The sequence below is a fragment of the Typopeltis vanoorti genome, chromosome 4 (genome assembly GCF_054136105.1).
Source record: "Typopeltis vanoorti isolate ZY-2024b chromosome 4, IOZ_Tvanoo_1.0, whole genome shotgun sequence".
NCBI lineage: Eukaryota > Metazoa > Arthropoda > Arachnida > Uropygi > Thelyphonidae > Typopeltis > Typopeltis vanoorti.
The window spans coordinates 23,602,992-23,623,182 of NC_143552.1; the positions used below are offsets into that span (position 1 = coordinate 23,602,992).

Below are 20,191 nucleotides of genomic sequence, written 5' to 3' on the forward strand. Positions count from 1 at the left end.
AAATCTTGCCGATAGTGTTGCCATCTATGGTCGAGGCCAAGCACATTTCAGACCACCCTCGAAATTCATCATTTGTTACATGTTGGGGATATGTGGGTAAAACATTTTTAATATTTTATGTTAAACTATTTAATTTAGCTTCTTATTGGTTTGTCAATTTACATATCTCTGATCCACATAATTAATAATAGGATAACACAGCTATTGAAGATCCTTATTTTGATTTTATTACAATATATTTCCTCCGTAGTGCAATTGGAAGAACGATGGTACGTTACGCCTTTCAATTGGAAAAGGCCTAAGTTCGAGTCTCGTCATGACGGGAGGAATCTTATGTGGACTTTTTCAACCGAAGGTGAGTTAGCCGATCTCATACGGAGGTAGCAGGGTTTTTTCTCCTCCTGGAAAATCGGGTTTTTCATCCCGCATACAGACAAATCAGCCCTTCAGAACACATGCAATTTACAGACCAAAAAAAAAACTAGCAGTGGTGATGGGCAGTAGATGGCGCTGATGTAGATGATTGGTAGTAGAGGTTCGGTGTAGAGGTGGAGACGGAGAGCTGTACAATAGGTGTGCTCCCGCGATGAGTCTCCGGACTCCTTGGAGGTGTCACGAAAATAATAATAATATGGATGATTTCGATAAATTATTCAATTTTCTGAAAGTAGTATTTGCTTCTGCCAATCTTTATTATATACTTGTCAGATCCACCTTCAGTATCAACATTAGCTCCCAATTATGTAAAATTGTTATGCCATCTAGTGCATATTTTTCAATTTCAACTGAATTCTTGGTTCAGTTGAAGAACTTAATTTTATTCATGTTTAACTTTGTTCAGCTGTTCTATATATATTGCTTCTGATTTTGTTTGTGATTCAGGGTGCTTTGATTACATTAAAACTATGTCATTTACATAATCTAGATGAAACCTTGTCTCATACATCATTCTGATGTTTTTTTGCTGCAGTAATATAATTTTTATTTTCTTTATATTTTTATTATTCTCTCCCATATTTGTCAGGAATTTCATAGCTTTTAATAATTATCCATGATGTTCTCTATATTATAAATCTCAGACATACTTGTTCTTTAAGAAATACTTATACCATGAGAAATTTCTTGTATTCACATGCAAAATTTCCTTTTCAACACTGAACAGAACTTATTCACTCTCTCTCTAGTGAGGATGCAAATAAAAATAGTTGATGCTCATTATATAGAAATTATTATTATTATTGTTCCGGGCAACTCCAAGGAGTCGACAGACTCATCGAGGGAGGCCCTAACATCATGTCAAGAACAACTAATCGACATTGACACAGTATCTATCATACCTTGCCTTGAACTCATTCACGGTCATAGCGCCCACAACAGACTCTGGAAGCTTATTCCACTCATTCACCACTCTCCAAGTAAAAAACCTAGCTCTAACTCCGTTGTCAACCACGCTCTAGCCCAGCTTCCATGCATGGCCCCTAGTCCTCCCACCACCAGTCATATTTTCAAAAATATCTTCTGGATCAATCTTATAGAAACCCTTCAGTAATTTGAATGTCTCAATCATATCACCCCTCCTTCGCCTATCGTCCAATCTCTGCAACCCACAAATCTTCAACCTATTCTCATAAGGTTCATTCCACAGACCTTCTATCATCTTGGTCACTCGTCTCTGGATCCTCTCCACTTCCTTCCCCATCACGAAGAAACTCTAGTGCCCATAACTGGGCACAGTAGCCCAGATGGGGTCTTATCAAGGCTTGATACAGAGGACAAACAACTTGTTTGTCTCTGCATGTTAAAGTATTTTTCAGAAGCCAAGTGATTTGATCAGCTGATTTAGTCACTTTTGCAATGTGCCCCCCAAACTTCAATTCCCTATCCACCAACACTCCCAAATCTCTGGCCTCATCAATCTCCTGGATTATAGTTCCACCAATGCGATATACTGCTGCTATTCTTTTCACCCCACCTTACACTTTGCCACATTAAATTGACATCCATTTTTCCTAGCCCAGTCCTCCAAACTATCCAAATCATACTGTAAAATTTTGACCTTTTTTTTTTGTAAAATCCTGTGCACTCACAATTGCTCTACCCAACTTTGCATCATCAGCAAACATGTGAACACTTCCTCTCAAATCCTTTCCTATATCACTGATGAACAAATTGAAAAGCAGTGGTCCAAGAACAGAGCCCTGCGGCACACCACTAGTCACTAGCCGTCTTTTAGACTCCACTTCTGCATAAACCACTCTCTGGTATCTCTCCTTCAACCACCCTCCTATCCATCTGACCAACCCTATATCTATCCCCATCTGCTCCAGTTTACTGATTAGGGTTCCATGTGGTATCCTGTCAAAGGCCTTGGCAAGGTCCAGTAGTATCACTGTAAACCCATTACCCTCATCCATTTCAGCCGTCACTCTGTTATAAAACGTGAACAAGTTACTGAGGCATGATCTACCCTTCACAAAACCATGTTCTCCCCCATACAATATCCCATTTTCATCTATCCAATCCTGTATTTTTTTCTCGACTAATTTCTATAAGACCTTGACAATGATTCCTGATATGCTAATCGGTCGGTAATTTACAACAGGAGTCTTGGAACCACCTTTATGCAGTGGAACTATTTTCCCCTCTTTCCACCCCCTCGGGACTAACCCAGACCCGAGACTCAAATTAAACAAAATGGTCAAGGGTACTGACAATTCTTTAGCTGCTTCTCGTACAACACGAGCTGGTATACCATCCAATCCCACGGATGTATTGACATTGAGGTTATGCAATAGACTACTCACCTCCACTTCATTCACCACAATTCTCGTATAATCTACTGGTTTATTCGTTTCTGCAATGTCACCACCTGGATGATATATACTTGCAAAGTGCTCACTCAGTAACTCAACTATATCAACTGATTCAGTTACCTCCCTACCATCAGCATTCTTTAAAATCATTCTGCCATGTACATTTTTCCTTTTACTTGCTACATATCTAAAAAACTGTTTAGGATTCTCTTTAGCCTGCATGGCCAATGTTCTTTCGTAATCCTTTTTTGCTTTTCTTACCACACTCGTTACCCTTCTAGCCTGCGCTTTATACCGTTCATGTGCCTGCCGATCACCTTTCTCCTTAAATTCCCTCCACAATTATTTCTTTTTTTGCAGCTCAAGCTTAATGGTGTTATTCATCCATTTAACCCTTACTTGATTTATTATTATGACTCTAGGTATACGGTCAGCCATTGCTTCATGCAAACACTTCTTAACTGCCTCCCATGCACTATCAAGTTCTAGTCCTTGCAGTTGTACATGCCATGGCACTGAACCAATCAAACTCCTAAGCTTGTCATACTTTCCAGCCCGATAATTCCACATGTACCCTGTCTTAATTGAAAATTCCACACCTTTAGCCACCTCCCAAGTCAAGACCCTATGATCACTCTCACCAATTGGTAGCAATGTGGTCATATTTGTTACAGCCAAATCCTCAGATGTAATTATAGGTCAAGCACTCTCTGACCCCTAGTATTTTCCATTACATGCTGTTGCAGATAGTTATCCCTTAATAACCACATAAAATCCAATTCCTTCCTCCCGTGTGTCCTCTCCTCACTCCAATCAATGCGACCATAGTTGATATCTCCCATAATAATTACCCTCCTTCCACTCATTTCTTCTATTTGCTTGTGCATACCGTCACCACCATCTTTTCCATCACCTGGTCTATAGCAGCACCCAATTGTATATTTAGTTCTGCTAGCCACAATCTCACACCAAATGGCCTCAAATTGGCTCTTTTCTCTATCCTGCAATTCAGCTTCTATTCTTCTTGCCTGCAGCTCATCAGCTATCATCAACAATACTCCTCCCCCCATTTTATTCTCCCTGTCATTTCTGAACACACTATACCCATTACATTCAATCCCACTAGCTATATCATCTACAGTCAGCCATGATTCACTAATACCATAACCTGTGGTCTGGAAGTGCCAACCATGGCCAAAAATTCTTCCTTCTTGTTCCTAATACTCCTAGCATTAGTGTACATGAATTTAAGACCCCCGTAGCCCCAACCCTACCTTGATGCCTTATATTAACTATCCCACTCTGATTTGTTGTTCTTATTCGCTCGGGCATATTATATTCATTCATACATTCAACTGCCTTGCTAAGGACTGTATATCTACCCCTCTCCCCCTTAATAAATCTAGTTTCCCTGAATTTGCACATCCATTACATTCAGCAACACTTTCTCAAGTCTCCTTACACCGTAACCATTCAAATGCAAGCCATCCATCTTATATAGATCCTTTCGCCCATCAAACTCACTCCACACGTACACAAATTTCTCACCACTCGTCATACATAACCCACGCATAAAGTCATTCGCAATTATGGCCCTCCTTTTAAACATTTCACTGTCATACCGTGGCAAAAGACTAATCATTCTAACTCTCTCACTCTTTTCTTTTGCTACCTCAAACAATTCATTCAGGTCTTCTATCATTTCCATTTTATCTCCTTTCAAATCATTCGTACCTGCCACAACAATAATTTCTTTCACCCTTTCCTTTTGCTCTCTAATAGACTCAGTTACATCCTTTATGGTCGTACCAGGTTTGTACGATTTTGTCAAATCCTCTCCTAACACACCTCGTACTAACGAGTCTCCATACAGCACTCTCTCCTTCATTTTGTTCATGTTCACACTCATACGCCTATTTTTCCTGTCATACTTTTTATTATTGGTTGGTTCATTCAGTCGACCTTTGCTCATATGCTCTAGCTGCTGTTTTGCCCTTTGTATCGCACCATTCAACAACGCGATCTCACTTTTTGCATCTATCTCATCTTTTTTATTCTCTGTAAAACCGTTAATACTATCATTCACACTTTCTACATTCACACTCTCACAATTCTCTGGTACAACCTCGCCATTTCTTGTCATATCCCTATTTTCTTCATTCTGAAGTTTGACAAAAATATCACACTCATTCTCCCTACATTTTCTACATACATTCACTCCTTTATTATCATCTAACCACACTCTGACTGCACTCTGCAAAGCGCACATTTCGCAGATAGTACACTGAATCATCTCATTTACATTATCGTTCTTGAAAGAAGATGGCGAACCATCATTACTGGCTGCCATTTTCCTTCGTACTGGAGCCATACTTACTAGTAACGTATTTTATCAAATTATAAATTATAAACACCAAAAACACACAAACAGACGCATTAAGATACGCAAGGCAAACAAAACTACGCAATGTTAAAGTAAATTTATCAACGTTAACTGAAAATAACGCTTATCTTATCTGGAGCTTTCACGAACACTACACACTATGAATCCCTCTAACGGCGACTTCCCGACATAGATTATGTTATAACACACTTTAGTACACTAATTACACTAATAAAACTACAATAATATACTAAAATTACACAATTAAATCTAACAGAATATTAATAAATCAACAAAAATCACAAATCTTTCAGGAGGTCTCCGACAGTATGTCCTTTCACCAGCTAGCCTCGACACCAGTCCAAATAATGGAGGTAGTTGTTCGAATTTAAGTTCAGATGGTGAAATAAGCATGTTTCAGATCATAAGATATTGTAGTCTGTATCTATTCTGTGCTGTATCAAACCAGATTTCTGAGGTTTCTTGTTGCTAATGAATGACTGGTGTTCTTTTATCCTCTTTACTCCTGAGTGTTTAGTTTGTCTGATTATTCTAATCACACATGACTAAAGTTTTAATACAATTAATAAATAATTAATAATACAATTCCTCAGTTATACCACTGCATTGTTTTATGTATACCATCTGTTAAAAAGTTGTTTCTTATTATTATATCTATGTTCTATATTTATTTATCTCTTTATACTTAATTTTAATCTTAATTTTATACCTAAGATTGTTTCCTCTTTGGATACTGGCGAATTTATATTTTGCTGCGCCAGCCAGTATCCTATAGTAGAAAAGATCCTTACTCAGGGAGACAATACTAGATTCTTAACTTTCTTACCCAATATCTTACTTAATTGCCCTATAGATCTAGATTATTGCAGTCGTGACCTAAATCTATATTTATATTCACTCACTAAATCCTTCACGCCAAAATCTGGTTCTATTTTTATAAGTGGTAATTTGGAATCATAATCAGGCATGACTCAGGTTCAGGAAAATATGACATGTTTATTGGAATATCTAAAACACAATACAAAATTCATACACTTAATTATGTTCAATACTAAATAAACTCGAACTAAGAGATTAACACATTCGAACTAATTAAAACTTATAAGGCGTGCTAAACACTGTAATTACACTTTGGGATACAAATCAAATGATAATAAGTTAAGCTAAATTCCTTCTAGCAGTATTGTTGATAGTTTGTTCTTACGAGTAATACTCGTAAGAACAAACTATCAACCATTCTAATGTTACTGAGACTCTAAATTCTACCTTTCATATTGCATCAAGTTAATTCTATCACATACAAGTTACAAAAATCTCTCCTAAACAATTCTTCTCACTCACAAACGAGGTTAACTTTCTAAATAGTGACTCTCCACAGAGTTCCTTATTATAAAGTTCTTAATTTCATAATTGTAAACAATCTTCTTTCTTCTAATGAACATTCACACAAAATTAGAACAATACCACCTTACCGACCTTTTTTTCCACGTCGTTCTGCACCACGTGTTTGTCTGGATATTTCTCATCTATTTTGGCTGTCTATACGCCAATGTAGGAGTTACGCTATCTTCATTCTTTCTGGCGGAAACGGACTCAAAATCCTTGCATTTCAGGAACAACTCGATGGGGCTTTCCAGCGACGGCTTGATTCTGCTAGGATTGGAATTTTCTTCCTTCAGCTTTGCACAGAATCCAGCTTCATTTCTTTACGAACGCTCACTGCCCGACATCACAGAACTTCATCCCCCCCTTTATGCGAAACTGCCCGCCAACTTCCGAACCACCCAACAGGAAAACGATACGACAAGTGATCAAGAAAAAGCCTCCTTGTTCCAGGCTCAACCCCCTTTTATACTCCTATCGAGCGCCCTCTTTTTTAGCCGCTTTTTGCACACGAACCTTACTAATTTCACCCTTTGGCTTATCCTTCATTTCAACGATGCTGATATCTTCGGATTCATGGAATAAATGGTTACGTGATATTCTGAATAAGCTATACCCGCTAGCGTTACGCTGTACGCGTGTAGCTTTAGGCCTTCCAGGAATTAATACTTAACAGCTTTATGATGACTCACAATAGATTTTACATAGCTTAAGTAAGGCTTAAATTTAATTCACATTATCCCTCTTTTTAAAGACATACAAAATGAAATCTTAAATTAATCTCAATAGCTTAATAAGGTGCTTAAATAAAGTATAAAAATTTTTACATAGAGTGAGGAAGTTTCACTTTTAATTACAACTGATGTGCAGGTATTTCTCTATGTTTGCCTTTTTTATATGTTGATTGCTATAAACTACCCTAAATGAATGATTGCTATCCAAGATTCCTTCATTTAGGATCTAACATATCACATAGTTGTTACCATTTCAAATCAATCCATTGTTTGAGATTTACTATCATTGTTATTAACTATCATTGTTAATGATGATGGCCTGTAATATTCAGGCTGAAATATATGGCTTTAAATAAATACACCATCTATCCAAAAAGAAACCGAACTTTTCGAAAATAGAAGAAACTAGTAGTGCCACTTGTTGTATCTTTTTGTTGTCGAAAGTGGCAACCTTCATTAGGGTTGTCTCAACTGCTTATGACATTTGTTTCATTAGAAGCCGAGTTATAGTGTCAAGAGTGACAGTGTGGTTTGACGAACGGTCAGAAAATGAGTTTCAAACAGAGAGCTGCGATTAATTTTTGTGTTAAACTTGGTAAAAGTTTTACCGAAATGCATCAAATGCTTCAAAAAAGTGCCTGATTTCATCAAAGAAAACCTGAAATCATCCGTGAGATTGATTGAAGATGAATTGGGGATTCCAAATTCAACTGTGCACAATATTTTGACCGAGAGTTTAGGCCTTCGTAAATTGAATTCGCGATTTGTTCCCCACAATTTGACTGACGACCAAAAATGTATTGAAATAAACATGGCAAGGACCCCATTAAAACCGCACGCAAGGACTCAAACTTCCTTGAAGTTTGAGTCCTTGAAACGATCGTTATTGGTGACAAAACATGGTGTTTTGAGTATGATCCCGAAACAAAGTGTCAGAGTATTGAGTGGAGACCACCAGAAGTGGGGCATCCGAAAAAAAGTCGCTTGGAGAAGTCAAAAGTAAAGACAATGCTGATTTGTTTCTACGATTCCAAGGGCATTACCACAAAGAATTCATTCTGCCTGGCTAAATGGTCAATGGTGAGTTTTACCTCGGAGTTTTGAAGTGATTGATATCGAGAATTCGTTGCATACGGCATGAATATTGTGATACAAGCAGCTGGTCACTTTTACACGATAATGCACCATCTCATCGTTCGAACATTATGAGACAGTTTTTGAGCAAAAACCAAATTGGTGTGTTGGATCACTCCCCGCATTCACCTGATTTAGCTTCCTGTGACTTATTTCTCTTCCAACTTCATTTGACGATGAAAGTAAAGCGATACGACACCAACGAAAATGTTCAAGCGGCAGTAACCACGACCCTCAACAGTGTCCCAAAAACCGATATAAAAACTCATTTAATGAATTAATTGACCATGCCAAACGCTGTATCAAAGCTGAGGGCGAGTATATTGATTGAAATAAATGATTTGAATAATTATAATTGGCCTGTTTTATTTTCTATCAAAAGTTCGGTTTCATTTTGGACAGAGGGTGTATTATTACTTATTTCCTTGTTTCATGTTTTTCATGTAAATTAATGAAACATCTCATTGACACACATTCTAAAGTTAATCTTAAATATTAATCTTAGGGTAGTAGTTTTGGCCAACAAAGATATAAACCAGCCAACTTTTAGCTAAAAATCTTTCAATAACATCAAGCATCTTTTCATCATAATTAAATTCCTGATATGTTCAATCAAGCAGTGTAGAGGATACTATGATAATACTACACAAAAAGTTTAAATGATTACTAATTTCCAATCAACAATTTCCTTCCAAATTATGCTTACCTGACAGGACTCTAACATTGTCAGATCCTACATTTTGTTCTTCTAAGGCACTTGTAACTACATCAATCCAACCAGATCTACTTGTTTTGTTAATTTTTCCCTCTCTTATTCTGTTTAAGTGATTGAACTATTACTAGAGTATGGTGCAAAAATAACTGTACTGAATAACTACAACGATATATGTTATAGAGTAAACAGGTTTATTAACAAAAATATATATGTTTACACATGATGATATGTACATCCACAACTGTCAGTGGAATGTCGGTCGAATAAAGCATTAACAATGGTCAATTACTAATTACGTGCTTGAAACGGGCAACCTTGTCTTTCAAGACAGGTTTTTTACATTTTATTTTGTTTCATTTTTGTGTTGAACTGTTTCCAAAGCTGAAGCCCTGCATAGATGTCTACAAATCTATCTCCAAAAAGTCACAACAGAGGTAGGACTCAGATCTTGAACCACTGCTACAGGCTAATAAGAAATCAGGATATTCTGCTCTGTATGCCTGTGTTGTCATTCAAGACAGGTTTTGTAGCATATGCGAAGGATCTCTGTCACCTTGGAGAACAAAGGTTGGGACATCTGCTGGATATTATCACGTAATTTTATCCCGTTCATCACAGTTTGAAGTCGGAACATGATGGAATACCCATTCCTTCAACATCAACATAGTGATGCGAAATCAGGAGAATGCAAAGGGTATGGGAATTCTGTGAACCTTGAAATGAGCTTCGCAGGGAAGCGTTCTGATAAGGCACTGGAACCACATGATATGCGACTAAGGTTGCCACCTGTCCCGAATTAGGCGGGACATTCCGAATTTTAAGAAAATTTTCAGTGTCCCGAATTACACGTAAGTGGGACAATTTATATATTTAAAATACAAATATTATTAAATTACTAATTCCGGTATCAATGTATTCAATCTTTTAATTTTTTATAAGGTTAGAATTACATATTCAACTTTGGCTTTTTCATTTTATACATTTAAAGGAGAGGAAGACTTTCATATTTGATAAGTGTGTTCCTCTTTGGACTTACCAAAAGGTGGCAACCTTATATGCAATAGGTTGCTCCATCTTGTTGGAATACCTGTGCACAAAATGAAATATTTTTTGCTAGACACATCCAATGCAAATCCTAGGTGAACAGAACCAACACATTCTTGATGTAGTACTTGCTATTCAAGGTGAAGAGGTTCTCTTGGAAAAATTCAGGTCTTGAGAAACCAAGAAACATGTAGGTTCATCTGTTTACATGACTGCTTAGATGGAAATGCACTTTGTCTAAGAACCAGACATTATGGAGGAAGGACAGATCTTCATTGGCCAGCACACGTACACAGTATTCCTGCTGTGCAGCATAATCCATTGCTATTAAACACTGACCTACCTGAATGACACACAAAAAGCCACCCAGCTCCTTAAGGATTCTCTGTAGTAACAGCCTTGGTATCCCAAATTTTACTGCAGTTCGAGTTGATTGCATTTCAGAGATGAAACACTTGCTCCAGCACATAACCATGATTCTCATTTGTATTAACAGTTTGTGGTCCTCCTAAATGTTTTTTGCATTGTGGCAAAACATTTCTCAGTATGCCGGAACTTCTTGATTAAGGCAATAAAGACCCATTGCTCAGGAAACTACTACAGAAACAACGAGCAACCTGCTCACAAACATGTTGTTGGCTTGGACCATTTGATCTACCAACTTATATGAACAAAAACAATGCTCAGAATCTTTTCTTCCAATATCAACACCATTGCTACAGCTAAAGGTAATGATGTAGACTCTACACGTGCTCTTCTATTAATGTGCACGCAGTCAAAAAAGCATACACCTCAGAGCATGTACTGAAGGAGATATTGAAGTTCAGTACCGCCCCCCCCCCCGCCATACTGTACTTGAGATTACCTCTACTCAATAATTCCTAAATGATGCTAACTATGTCAAGTTCTTTCCTAACAACTTAATTTTTAATAATAATCTATCATCGGCTATTTGTTCAACCCCCTAAGTATGATCGTTTTTTTTTTTTCCTGTATTTTTGTTTTTAGTGCATTGTCTTTTTCTTTGCATGATGATCTCAAAAGTTAATGTGTATACAGATGTATCTGGAGAAGTAGCTCTCGAAAGTACCTATACATACACATTAACATTTGAGATCATGCAGCAAAATCTGACAATATAAAAAATATATTTAAGAATCATATGTCTAAATAGCAAAAGCAGCAGCTTTATTTTATTTTTCCTATCTTCAGTTCCTTTTGGAAGTCAAATTATCTATACAAAAACTTAGCTATGGAAAATGATATATTCCTTTTCTTTCTCAGAGTACTTACGAGGGTGGTCTGAAAGGTTCTCGGCCTTGGTAACAGATGACAACACCATTGGCAAGTTTTTTTTTCCCACGTTGGTACACCTGTCAGATTAGTTTATATGGGAATTGTGATGAATGTAGTAGAGGTGAATAGTCTATTACAGAACCTTAATGTGAATACATCTGTGGGATTGGATGGTATACCGACACGGGTCATGCATGAAGCGGCTAAGGAATTATCAGTGCCCTTGACCATGTTGTTTAATCTGAGTCTCGGGTCTGGTTTAGTTCCGAAGGTGTGGAAAGAGGGGAAAATAGTTTCAATGCATAAAGGAGGATCCAAGACTACGGTCGCAAATTACCGACTGATCAGCATATCAGGAGTCGTCAAGGTCTTGGAGAAAGTAGTCAAGGGAAAAATACAGGAATCGATTGATGAAAATGAGATACTGTATGGGGGACAGCATGGTTTTGTGAAGGGTAGATCATGCCTCAGTAACTTGCTCAAGTTTTATAACAAGGTGACGGCTGAACTGGATAAGGGTAATGGGTTTACAGTGATACTGCTGGACCTGGCAAAGGCATTTGACAGGATACCACATAGAATTCTAATCCGTAAACTACAACATATGGGAATGGATATAGGGTTGGTGAGATGGATAGGAGGGTGGTTGATGGAGAGATCCCAGAGAGTAGTTTATTCAGGAGTAGAGTCCAAAAGACAGCCTGTGACTAGTGGTGTGCCACAGGGTTCTGTTCTTGGACCACTGCTGTTTAATTTGTTCATTAACAATATAGGGAAGGATCTAAGAGGAACGGTTCATTTGTTCGCTGATGATGCTAAGTTGGGTAGGGCGATAGTGAATGCAGAAGATGTCAAAATCATGCAGGACGACTTGGATAGATTGGAGTTCTGGGCTAAGGAGAATGGATGTCAATTTAATGTGACAAAATGTAAGGTTATGCATTTTGGGGTGAAAAGATTAGCAGCAGTTATACCACATTGATGGAACTGTACTCCATGAGATTGATGAGGCCAGGGACTTGGGAGTGTTGGTGGATAGGGAGATGAAGTTTAGGGGGCAGATTGAAAAGTAGCTACATCAGCTCATCAACTCACTTGGTTGTTGAAAAATACCTTGACGAGCAGAGACAAGCAAGTTATTGTACCTCTGTACCAAGCCTTGATAAGACCTCATCTCGACTACTGTGCCCAGATTTGGTTACCTAGGTTCCTTCTTGATGGGGAGGAGGTTGAGAGGATCCAGAGGCGAGTGACTAAGATGATAGCGGGTCTATGGAATGAACCATACAAGAACAGGTTGAAGATTTGTGGGTTGCAGAAATTAGTTGATAGGCAGAAAAGGGGAGATATGATTGAGACATTCAAATTGCTAAAGGGTTTCTATAGGATTAATTCAGAGGATATTTTTGAGATCAGGACTGGTGGTGGGAGAACTAGGGGACACCTATGGAAGCTGGCAAGAGTGTGGTTAGCAGGGGTGTTAGAGCTGGGTTCTTTACATTTAGTGGTAAATGAGTGGAATAAGCTGCCAGAGTCTGTTGTGGGTGCTATGACGGTGAGTGAGTTCAAGGCAAGGTATGATATATGCGAGAATGTCGTATAGTTGTGTGGACATGATGTTTAGGGCCTCCCTCGATGAGTCTAAGGACTCTCTGGAGTCGCCCATAATAATAATAATAATAATCTTACTGAGAACTACTACAGGGACAGGATAATGGTGCTGGTTAGTCTTAAGGGAAATTATATTGAAAAATAAAAATAATTTTGAAATTATAAATTCATTTTTTCGTTGGTAGGCCAAGTTTAAATGACTTTGAGATGTGTATTTTGCAAAATATATAGCTCAAACAGTAGCATAGTTTATTTTATTTTTCATCTGAAACAGCACCAAATAAAACAAATTTTAAATGACTAAACATTGTACAAAATTTTATTTTATTTTTTTCCTCTTGAAGGAAATTTTAAACTAATGACAACACAATAGCAACTGCATTACATGCACTATATGTTAAAATGCAATAGTCAGGTCTTTTTGACATATCCAAAAAGTTTACAAGATGAAAAATCAGTGTTTTGTCCTGCAAAAATTTGAGTTTTTTTCAATCCATAATGATGTGGGTTGGCTGAAGCATCTGACCTCAGATGCTTCATCCATGATTCCATTTAAACCAAACTCACCTGCTATGGTCAAGAGAACCTAATTTTACTTGTGTCATGTACCTGTATTCTATCAATTTTATTTGGTTATTTTCTGTTCTCATTCTCTCTTCTTAGACCATTTTCGAAATATAATCAACTTCTAGAAAACTCTTCTTCCATCATCTCATCAACTCATCTTTTTTTAGTCAAAGACTAAGTTTCCAATGAAAAAAGCGATATTCTTAGAACTGAACAAAGAAGGAAATTAACTACCAAACCCCATTTTCTTTGTTTCATATTAAGAATAGAATATAAATGATAAGAAATTATATAAATAAATTGCTTCAACAATCAAACCACTTTCCCCATATGAAACTGCTTACTGGAGGCCTGAAGTGTGGCTAGAAAAATAGTATGTTGGGCAGCTAGAGCAAGGCAAGTAGATTACTTATCTGTTTGGTTAGCCAAGAAGTTTATGGATAATATTGAATAAGCTTCAGATATATATGAGGGGGTACCCAAAAATAACTGGAATCTGAACTTGTTGCATGTGCATTTTCTAGTTATGGATGATATTGCTAGGCATCGTAAATGTGCAGTTTTCTGCAACAGTCTGGCAAGTGGCATCATCCTGTGTGAACTGGTCATTGGTCTGGCTTCTTTTTTTGTTAGTGCTTACAAGCAAGTTTGGTGATTTTGTGATAGCTGACCTCAAGGAACGGAGTTTGCATGAAATTATGTTTTCTTTTGGGTAAAACTGCAGTTGAAACTATTGTTATGCTTCGGCAAGCCTTTAAGGACGACACTTTAGGTAAAACACAGGAATACAAGTGGTTTTCCCATTTCAAAAATGGAGGCATCTCAGTTGAAGACCAACCATGATCTAGGTGATCTTCAACATGCAGAAATGATGAAAACATCAAAAAGGTTTGCCAGGCAATCAATGAAGCTCATCAAAAGACTATTGAGCAAGGTTCTAGAGAGACAAATTCGTTGTGGAGTTCGTGCCAGTGAATTTAAACAGAAGATTTGTGAATGAAACGTGTCCACCAAATTTGTGCCTTGTTTGCTCACAGAGGATTAAAAAAATAATAATAATAAATAAATAAAATAATAATAATAAAACAAATCATGTGAATGTTTGACGCGATTTGAGCAAGCAGGTTCTTGATGACCAGAACTTTCTTTCAAAAATTGTGACCAGGGATGAGTCTTGGTGCTACAGTTATGATCCAGAAACACATCAAGCCAATAGAAACATGATGAAAACATGACAAGGGTGTTGCCCACCCTCCTTCTTGCCTGATATCTCTCCATGTAACTTTTTTTTTATTCCTACAGATAAAGAAAACCATAGGGCAGTGATTTGTTGATGTGGATGAAATGTTTCTGGAGACTATAAACAGCACTGAACTCACATGGACAGTACACTCTGAAGGAAACGAGAATATGGTATTATAAACTATAATAAGTATTTTTTACAAACATAATTCTGGTTATTTTTGAGTATCCCCTTGTAAATCCAACTGCAGGAATGAATTTTCGTGAATGTGCTTTGGTGGTGAATGAATTCTAATAAGGCATGTATGAGAGTACCAACTTGTTCATCAGTGATTGGGGAGGGAGGGGGGAGATTGGACTTTAAGCTGATTTAGGAGATTATCCAAACAACCACAGTACTAATGCACTACATCTGGCACCTTGTGGATGGCACTGATATAAAAAAGAAACCTTAGCCTACCTACAGTACTAAAGCATTTCCAACAAGCTTTTACAGGCTTTCTGCATTAGCAGTTTTCCAATACAGTTTTTCGAAACATGCCAATAATGTCTTAACCACCTTACTGGCCATTATGGATCAAATACGCATCCTCATACGCTTCGTATCTATAATATATTTCAATGTAATATCAATGGTATTACAATTTTTATATGCACTTTGCATCCATGATAACCTTGACGTCTATAGATGTCTTGGATGGTAGCATGGTTAAACTGGTTCTCTTGAAACCTCTAGTTAACAATTAAAAGAAATTACGTTATTAAACTTTTTGAAACAACTAATCTTTTGGACCTAGGTTTTACAAATTGCAAAATGGATCTAAACATCTAGCAAACCTTTACAACACACATGCAAATCACATACTTTTATATATCTATCAAGAATATCACATCACACACTTAAAAAAAAAAAAGATTTAATGGGTAGAATTTTTATATGCAAAATTTTAAAAATAATTGGAAGTGGTTTAATATAGTCTGATATCAAATATTATCAGAAGAATAAACACATCAAAGACAAGTTCCCGATTACAAAGCGTTCATGTTCAGTCAAAGTCAGGCTTAATTTCTCATAATGAAATGAAAAGCAAAATCATCATCATCATGCATATCAAGGATTTAGGCATAGCATGGCCTGTTCTGGCCTTAGAAGTCATCGTTGAATCGTTTAAGAGGATGTCCTGGTTTTCTTTTTCCTAATGGCTTGTTTTGGTAATCTTTCTGTTTTCATTCTTTGAACGTGTTCCATCCATTTATGTTTATATTTTTTAATTTTTTCTATTACTGGTTCTTGGTTTAATTCTTTCATAATTTCTTCTTTTCTTTTGTGATCAAATAGGGTATACTTTGCAGTTTTTCTTATAAACGTCATTTCTGCTGTTATTAATCTTTGTTTGTCTTTTTGTTTTATTGTCCAGATTTCACTTCCATACATTAAGACTGGTAGGGCTAATGTATTGTATACTTTTAGTCTGGTTTGTTTTTGAACTAGGTTTGGTTTAAATATAGAGTTAATTACACCGTTATTTTTAAATATTTAGCAATTTTACATTTACATCTTTTTCATTTTCATATGTGATCATACATCCTAGGTAGTTAAATGAATTCACCTGTTCTAAGATCTTGTTATCTATTACTATTTTAGTTCTTGCTGGATCTTGTCCTTTAAAGGCCATAATTTTTGATTTTTCTGTTGATATTATCATACCATAATCTTTGGCTATCTCATTTAGATCTAAAATAGCTTTCTGTAAGTTATCTTCAGAATTTGTAATTATTATTTGGTCGTCGGCAAAAAGGAGAGTGTTTAAGTTCACAAGTTAAGAAAACCAAAATAGCTCAACATATTTTAGTAATGATTACCAAATAGTATATGTCATTACCCGTCGCTCAGGTACTAACCAAATTTTACTATCTTTCAAGCTAGGGCAAATCGGATGTGCATTGAGTCAGGTGGGCAACACAGCGATGCTAACAGTATGCTTTCTTATTCTGTCAAAATTCTTTAAAACTTTTTTTATTTTCATTAAATTACTTTATATAGAATAATTAAGAACTACTTACCCAAACCTATGGTTAATGTCCTGTATGGCATTGGCACAACAGGACCCTTCCCTGTTAATGGACAAACAACTGCTCTTGCCCTCACTTCTGTTGGTCCTAAAATTTAAATATAACAAAATTGTGCAAATGAAAAGAATTTCGAGTAAACAATAATACAATCTATCCTAACATCCTTTACATATTATTATGGTCAAGTGAACTTGACTTTTTGTAAACTGAATTTTGGTAACCAGAACTGCTAATGTTATCTCATAGACTTTTATGTTTGCCAATGCATATTATTATTATGTGACACCTCCCGTGAGTCCAAGGACTCATCGTGGGAGTGTACACTACTCTACTTTGCCAAATACATCTCATCCTCTCCACTACTTACTCCAACTACACTACTACCATCTATGCCATCATCACCAACAATAGTATTTTTTGTCTGTAAATTGCATGTATTCTGAAGACCGATTTGTCTGTACCAGGATGGCAGGATGAAAAACCCTGCTACCACCATATGAGATCGGCTAACTCACCTTCAACTGACAAAGCCCATATAAGGATTCCCCTCATCATGGTGAGAATCGAACCCAGATCTATTCCAATCGAAGGGCCCCCATGTTCTGCTGTTCTTCCAACTGAGCTACGGTGGCTAGTTTTCAAGCTTTGTCTAGAGCAGTGGTGTCCAATTTTTTTATTTTTTTTTTATCATATTCAGTACGATAATTTTTGTTATAAAATGTATATGCCAGGTGTAATAAAATATGAAATTTATTTTTTTGAAAGAGACATAATTTTTATATGGTGAACATCAAAGAGAGAATGGTTGTCATCCACTATATATATTGAAAATGGATAATTCCTTTTCAGTTAAAAAGTTTTTATAAATATTTTTGTATTCACAATGGGATTCAAATCCAGGTCATTATTATTATTATGGGCTACTTCAAGGAGTCCTTAGACTCTGTGGGAGGTCCTAAATATCAAGTCAAGAACGATCCAACATTTGTGCAGAATCTCTCATACTTTGCTTTGAACTCATTCTAAGACTGTAGTGGCAAATTATAGGCCAATCAGTATCTTAGAAGTGGTGGTGAAAGTAGTGGAAAAAATTGGTCAAAAATAGAATTCAGGAATGGGTGGATAGGAATATGATACTTTATGAGGGGCAACATAGCTTTATGAAGGGTCGGTCATGCCTTAGTAATTTACTAACATTTTAGTGATAGCTGAGCTGAATAAGGGAAATGGCTTTATGATAATTGTGATAGATTTTGCAAAGGCATCTGATGGTATACCACATGAAACTCTGTTATGCAAATTAGAACAAATGGGGATGGATATGACATTGGTTATGTTAATAAGAGGGTGGCTGCTGGACAGATATAAAAAAGTGGTATACAAAGGAGCAGAATCCAGGCAAAAGCTGGTAATTAGTGGTGTGCTGCAAGATTCAGTGCTGGAACTACTACTGTTTAATTTGTACATAACCTGAAAGGAAATATTTATTTCTTTGCTGATAAAACATTATGTAGAGTAATTGTGAATCAATGTGATGTGGAGAACTTGCAGGACGATTTAAATAGGCTGTCACTATGCACAAAAGATAATAGGTGTTAGTTTGATGTGGAGAAAGGTAAAGTTATGCATTTTGGGATAAATAGATTACAAGCTGTGTACACATTGATAGAACTGCACTCCAGGAAATTGATGAAGCTAGAGGATTTAAGGATGTGGCAGACAGAGAGTTGAAGTTCAGAGGTCATATTGCTAAGGTAGCTCATAAGATTACTTGGCTATTGAAGAACACACTAACAAGTAGAGATAAAGAAGTTATTACATTTTATAGGCTTTTCAGATGCTAGTAACCAAGATGGTAGGTGGACGTTCTCTATGAGGTGGAATGTTCTCTATGAGGATAGGCTATGACGGTGTGTGGAATGCAAAAATTGGTGGATAGACAAAAAAAAAAAAAAAAAACAATACAATAGAAGCATTTACTTAAAGAGTTTTATAGGATTGATGCAGAGGAAATGTTTCAGCACTTAGGTAGAGGGGGACAGAACAAGAGGTCATTCCTGGAAGTTGAGTAATAATAATTTCAATAAGAACATAGAACATCACAATTATTATAATTTTGCCTATGCCCTGTGGCACAATCAAACACAGCTATTATTTATTTATTTTAAACACAGAATTATAGTCTCGCAGCTGGTTTGAAGTTTTTTGACCATAATTATTTAGTTTAGGAGTATTCTGCAAAGCATAAGGTGATTCTCAGAATAAACTGACATTTTTGCACTGTGGTGTTTAGAGTAATAGTCCCTCTCTGTCTAACTGAATATAGAACATCAAGTAAATGGTCTGCTTGATGCAAATGAACCAGTATGGATCATGACTATATAATTCAGATGTTCTCTTCTGCTCTCCTTTCAGCTGCAGATTGGCCAGATGTGTAGACTTAAATAACTACTAAACATTATTGGATTCAAAATAAGAATTTGAAATTTAAAAACAAGAACCAAACTGTGGATCTAAATGGCAAACTCTGAAGGAAACAATGATTGATTCAGCTTGATTGCAAGGTTAGAAAAATCTGAACTATGCAGCAAACTCATGAAGTTCAAGATGCAATCTCTGATAAAGAAGAGGAAAGCATATTGAAATTTACCAGTAAGTCAGATATACACTGAGAAAATATAAAGAGAAACATAAGAAATCTAATCACTATTTAAAAGTAGTGATTAGATTAGAAACAAGATTAGAAACAAGTCATAGAAGGAATTTGGCAAGCATACAGAAGATAAATATAATGAAGGTGGCAAACGTTTTGGGAGGCTGCTGAAAAAAAGCTTGGAAATGGAGAAAAGAGTACTATAAATGGAATCAAATAATAAAGGTTATATAAAAACTGGAGGTGAAGTATTCTGGATTAAAATGTAATGGAAGTTGGATAAATGAACAAGCAGTGACAGAACAGTGGTAGAAAATTATCAAGGGGAATGCAATCAGGAATATGTATCCATACATGAAGTAAAAAAGGTGAAAAGGTAATGGAGTAGATAATTTGACCCAAAATGTTAAAATATGCAGGTATAAAATTTTTATGGTGACTACACTGTGTAATTCTGAAGGTATGGTATAGCCTGATGGCTGAATTACAGAAGAATGAAGCAGAGCTCTCTCACTGCAGCTA

The 20,191-nt window shown here is 36.5% G+C and overlaps 1 protein-coding gene across 1 annotated transcript in view; it reads right to left on the reverse strand.

Moving 5' to 3' along the window:
• The window catches only part of LOC150107164 (PHD finger protein 12), a 664,368-nt gene that overhangs the window by 229,571 nt on the left and 414,606 nt on the right, over positions 1 to 20,191 (reverse strand). Inside the window, exon 12 of the mRNA XM_090391685.1 lies at positions 17,008 to 17,103. Within this exon, the coding sequence (XP_090247811.1) occupies positions 17,008 to 17,103 (96 nt within the window). The remainder of the gene's footprint in view (positions 1 to 17,007; positions 17,104 to 20,191) is intronic.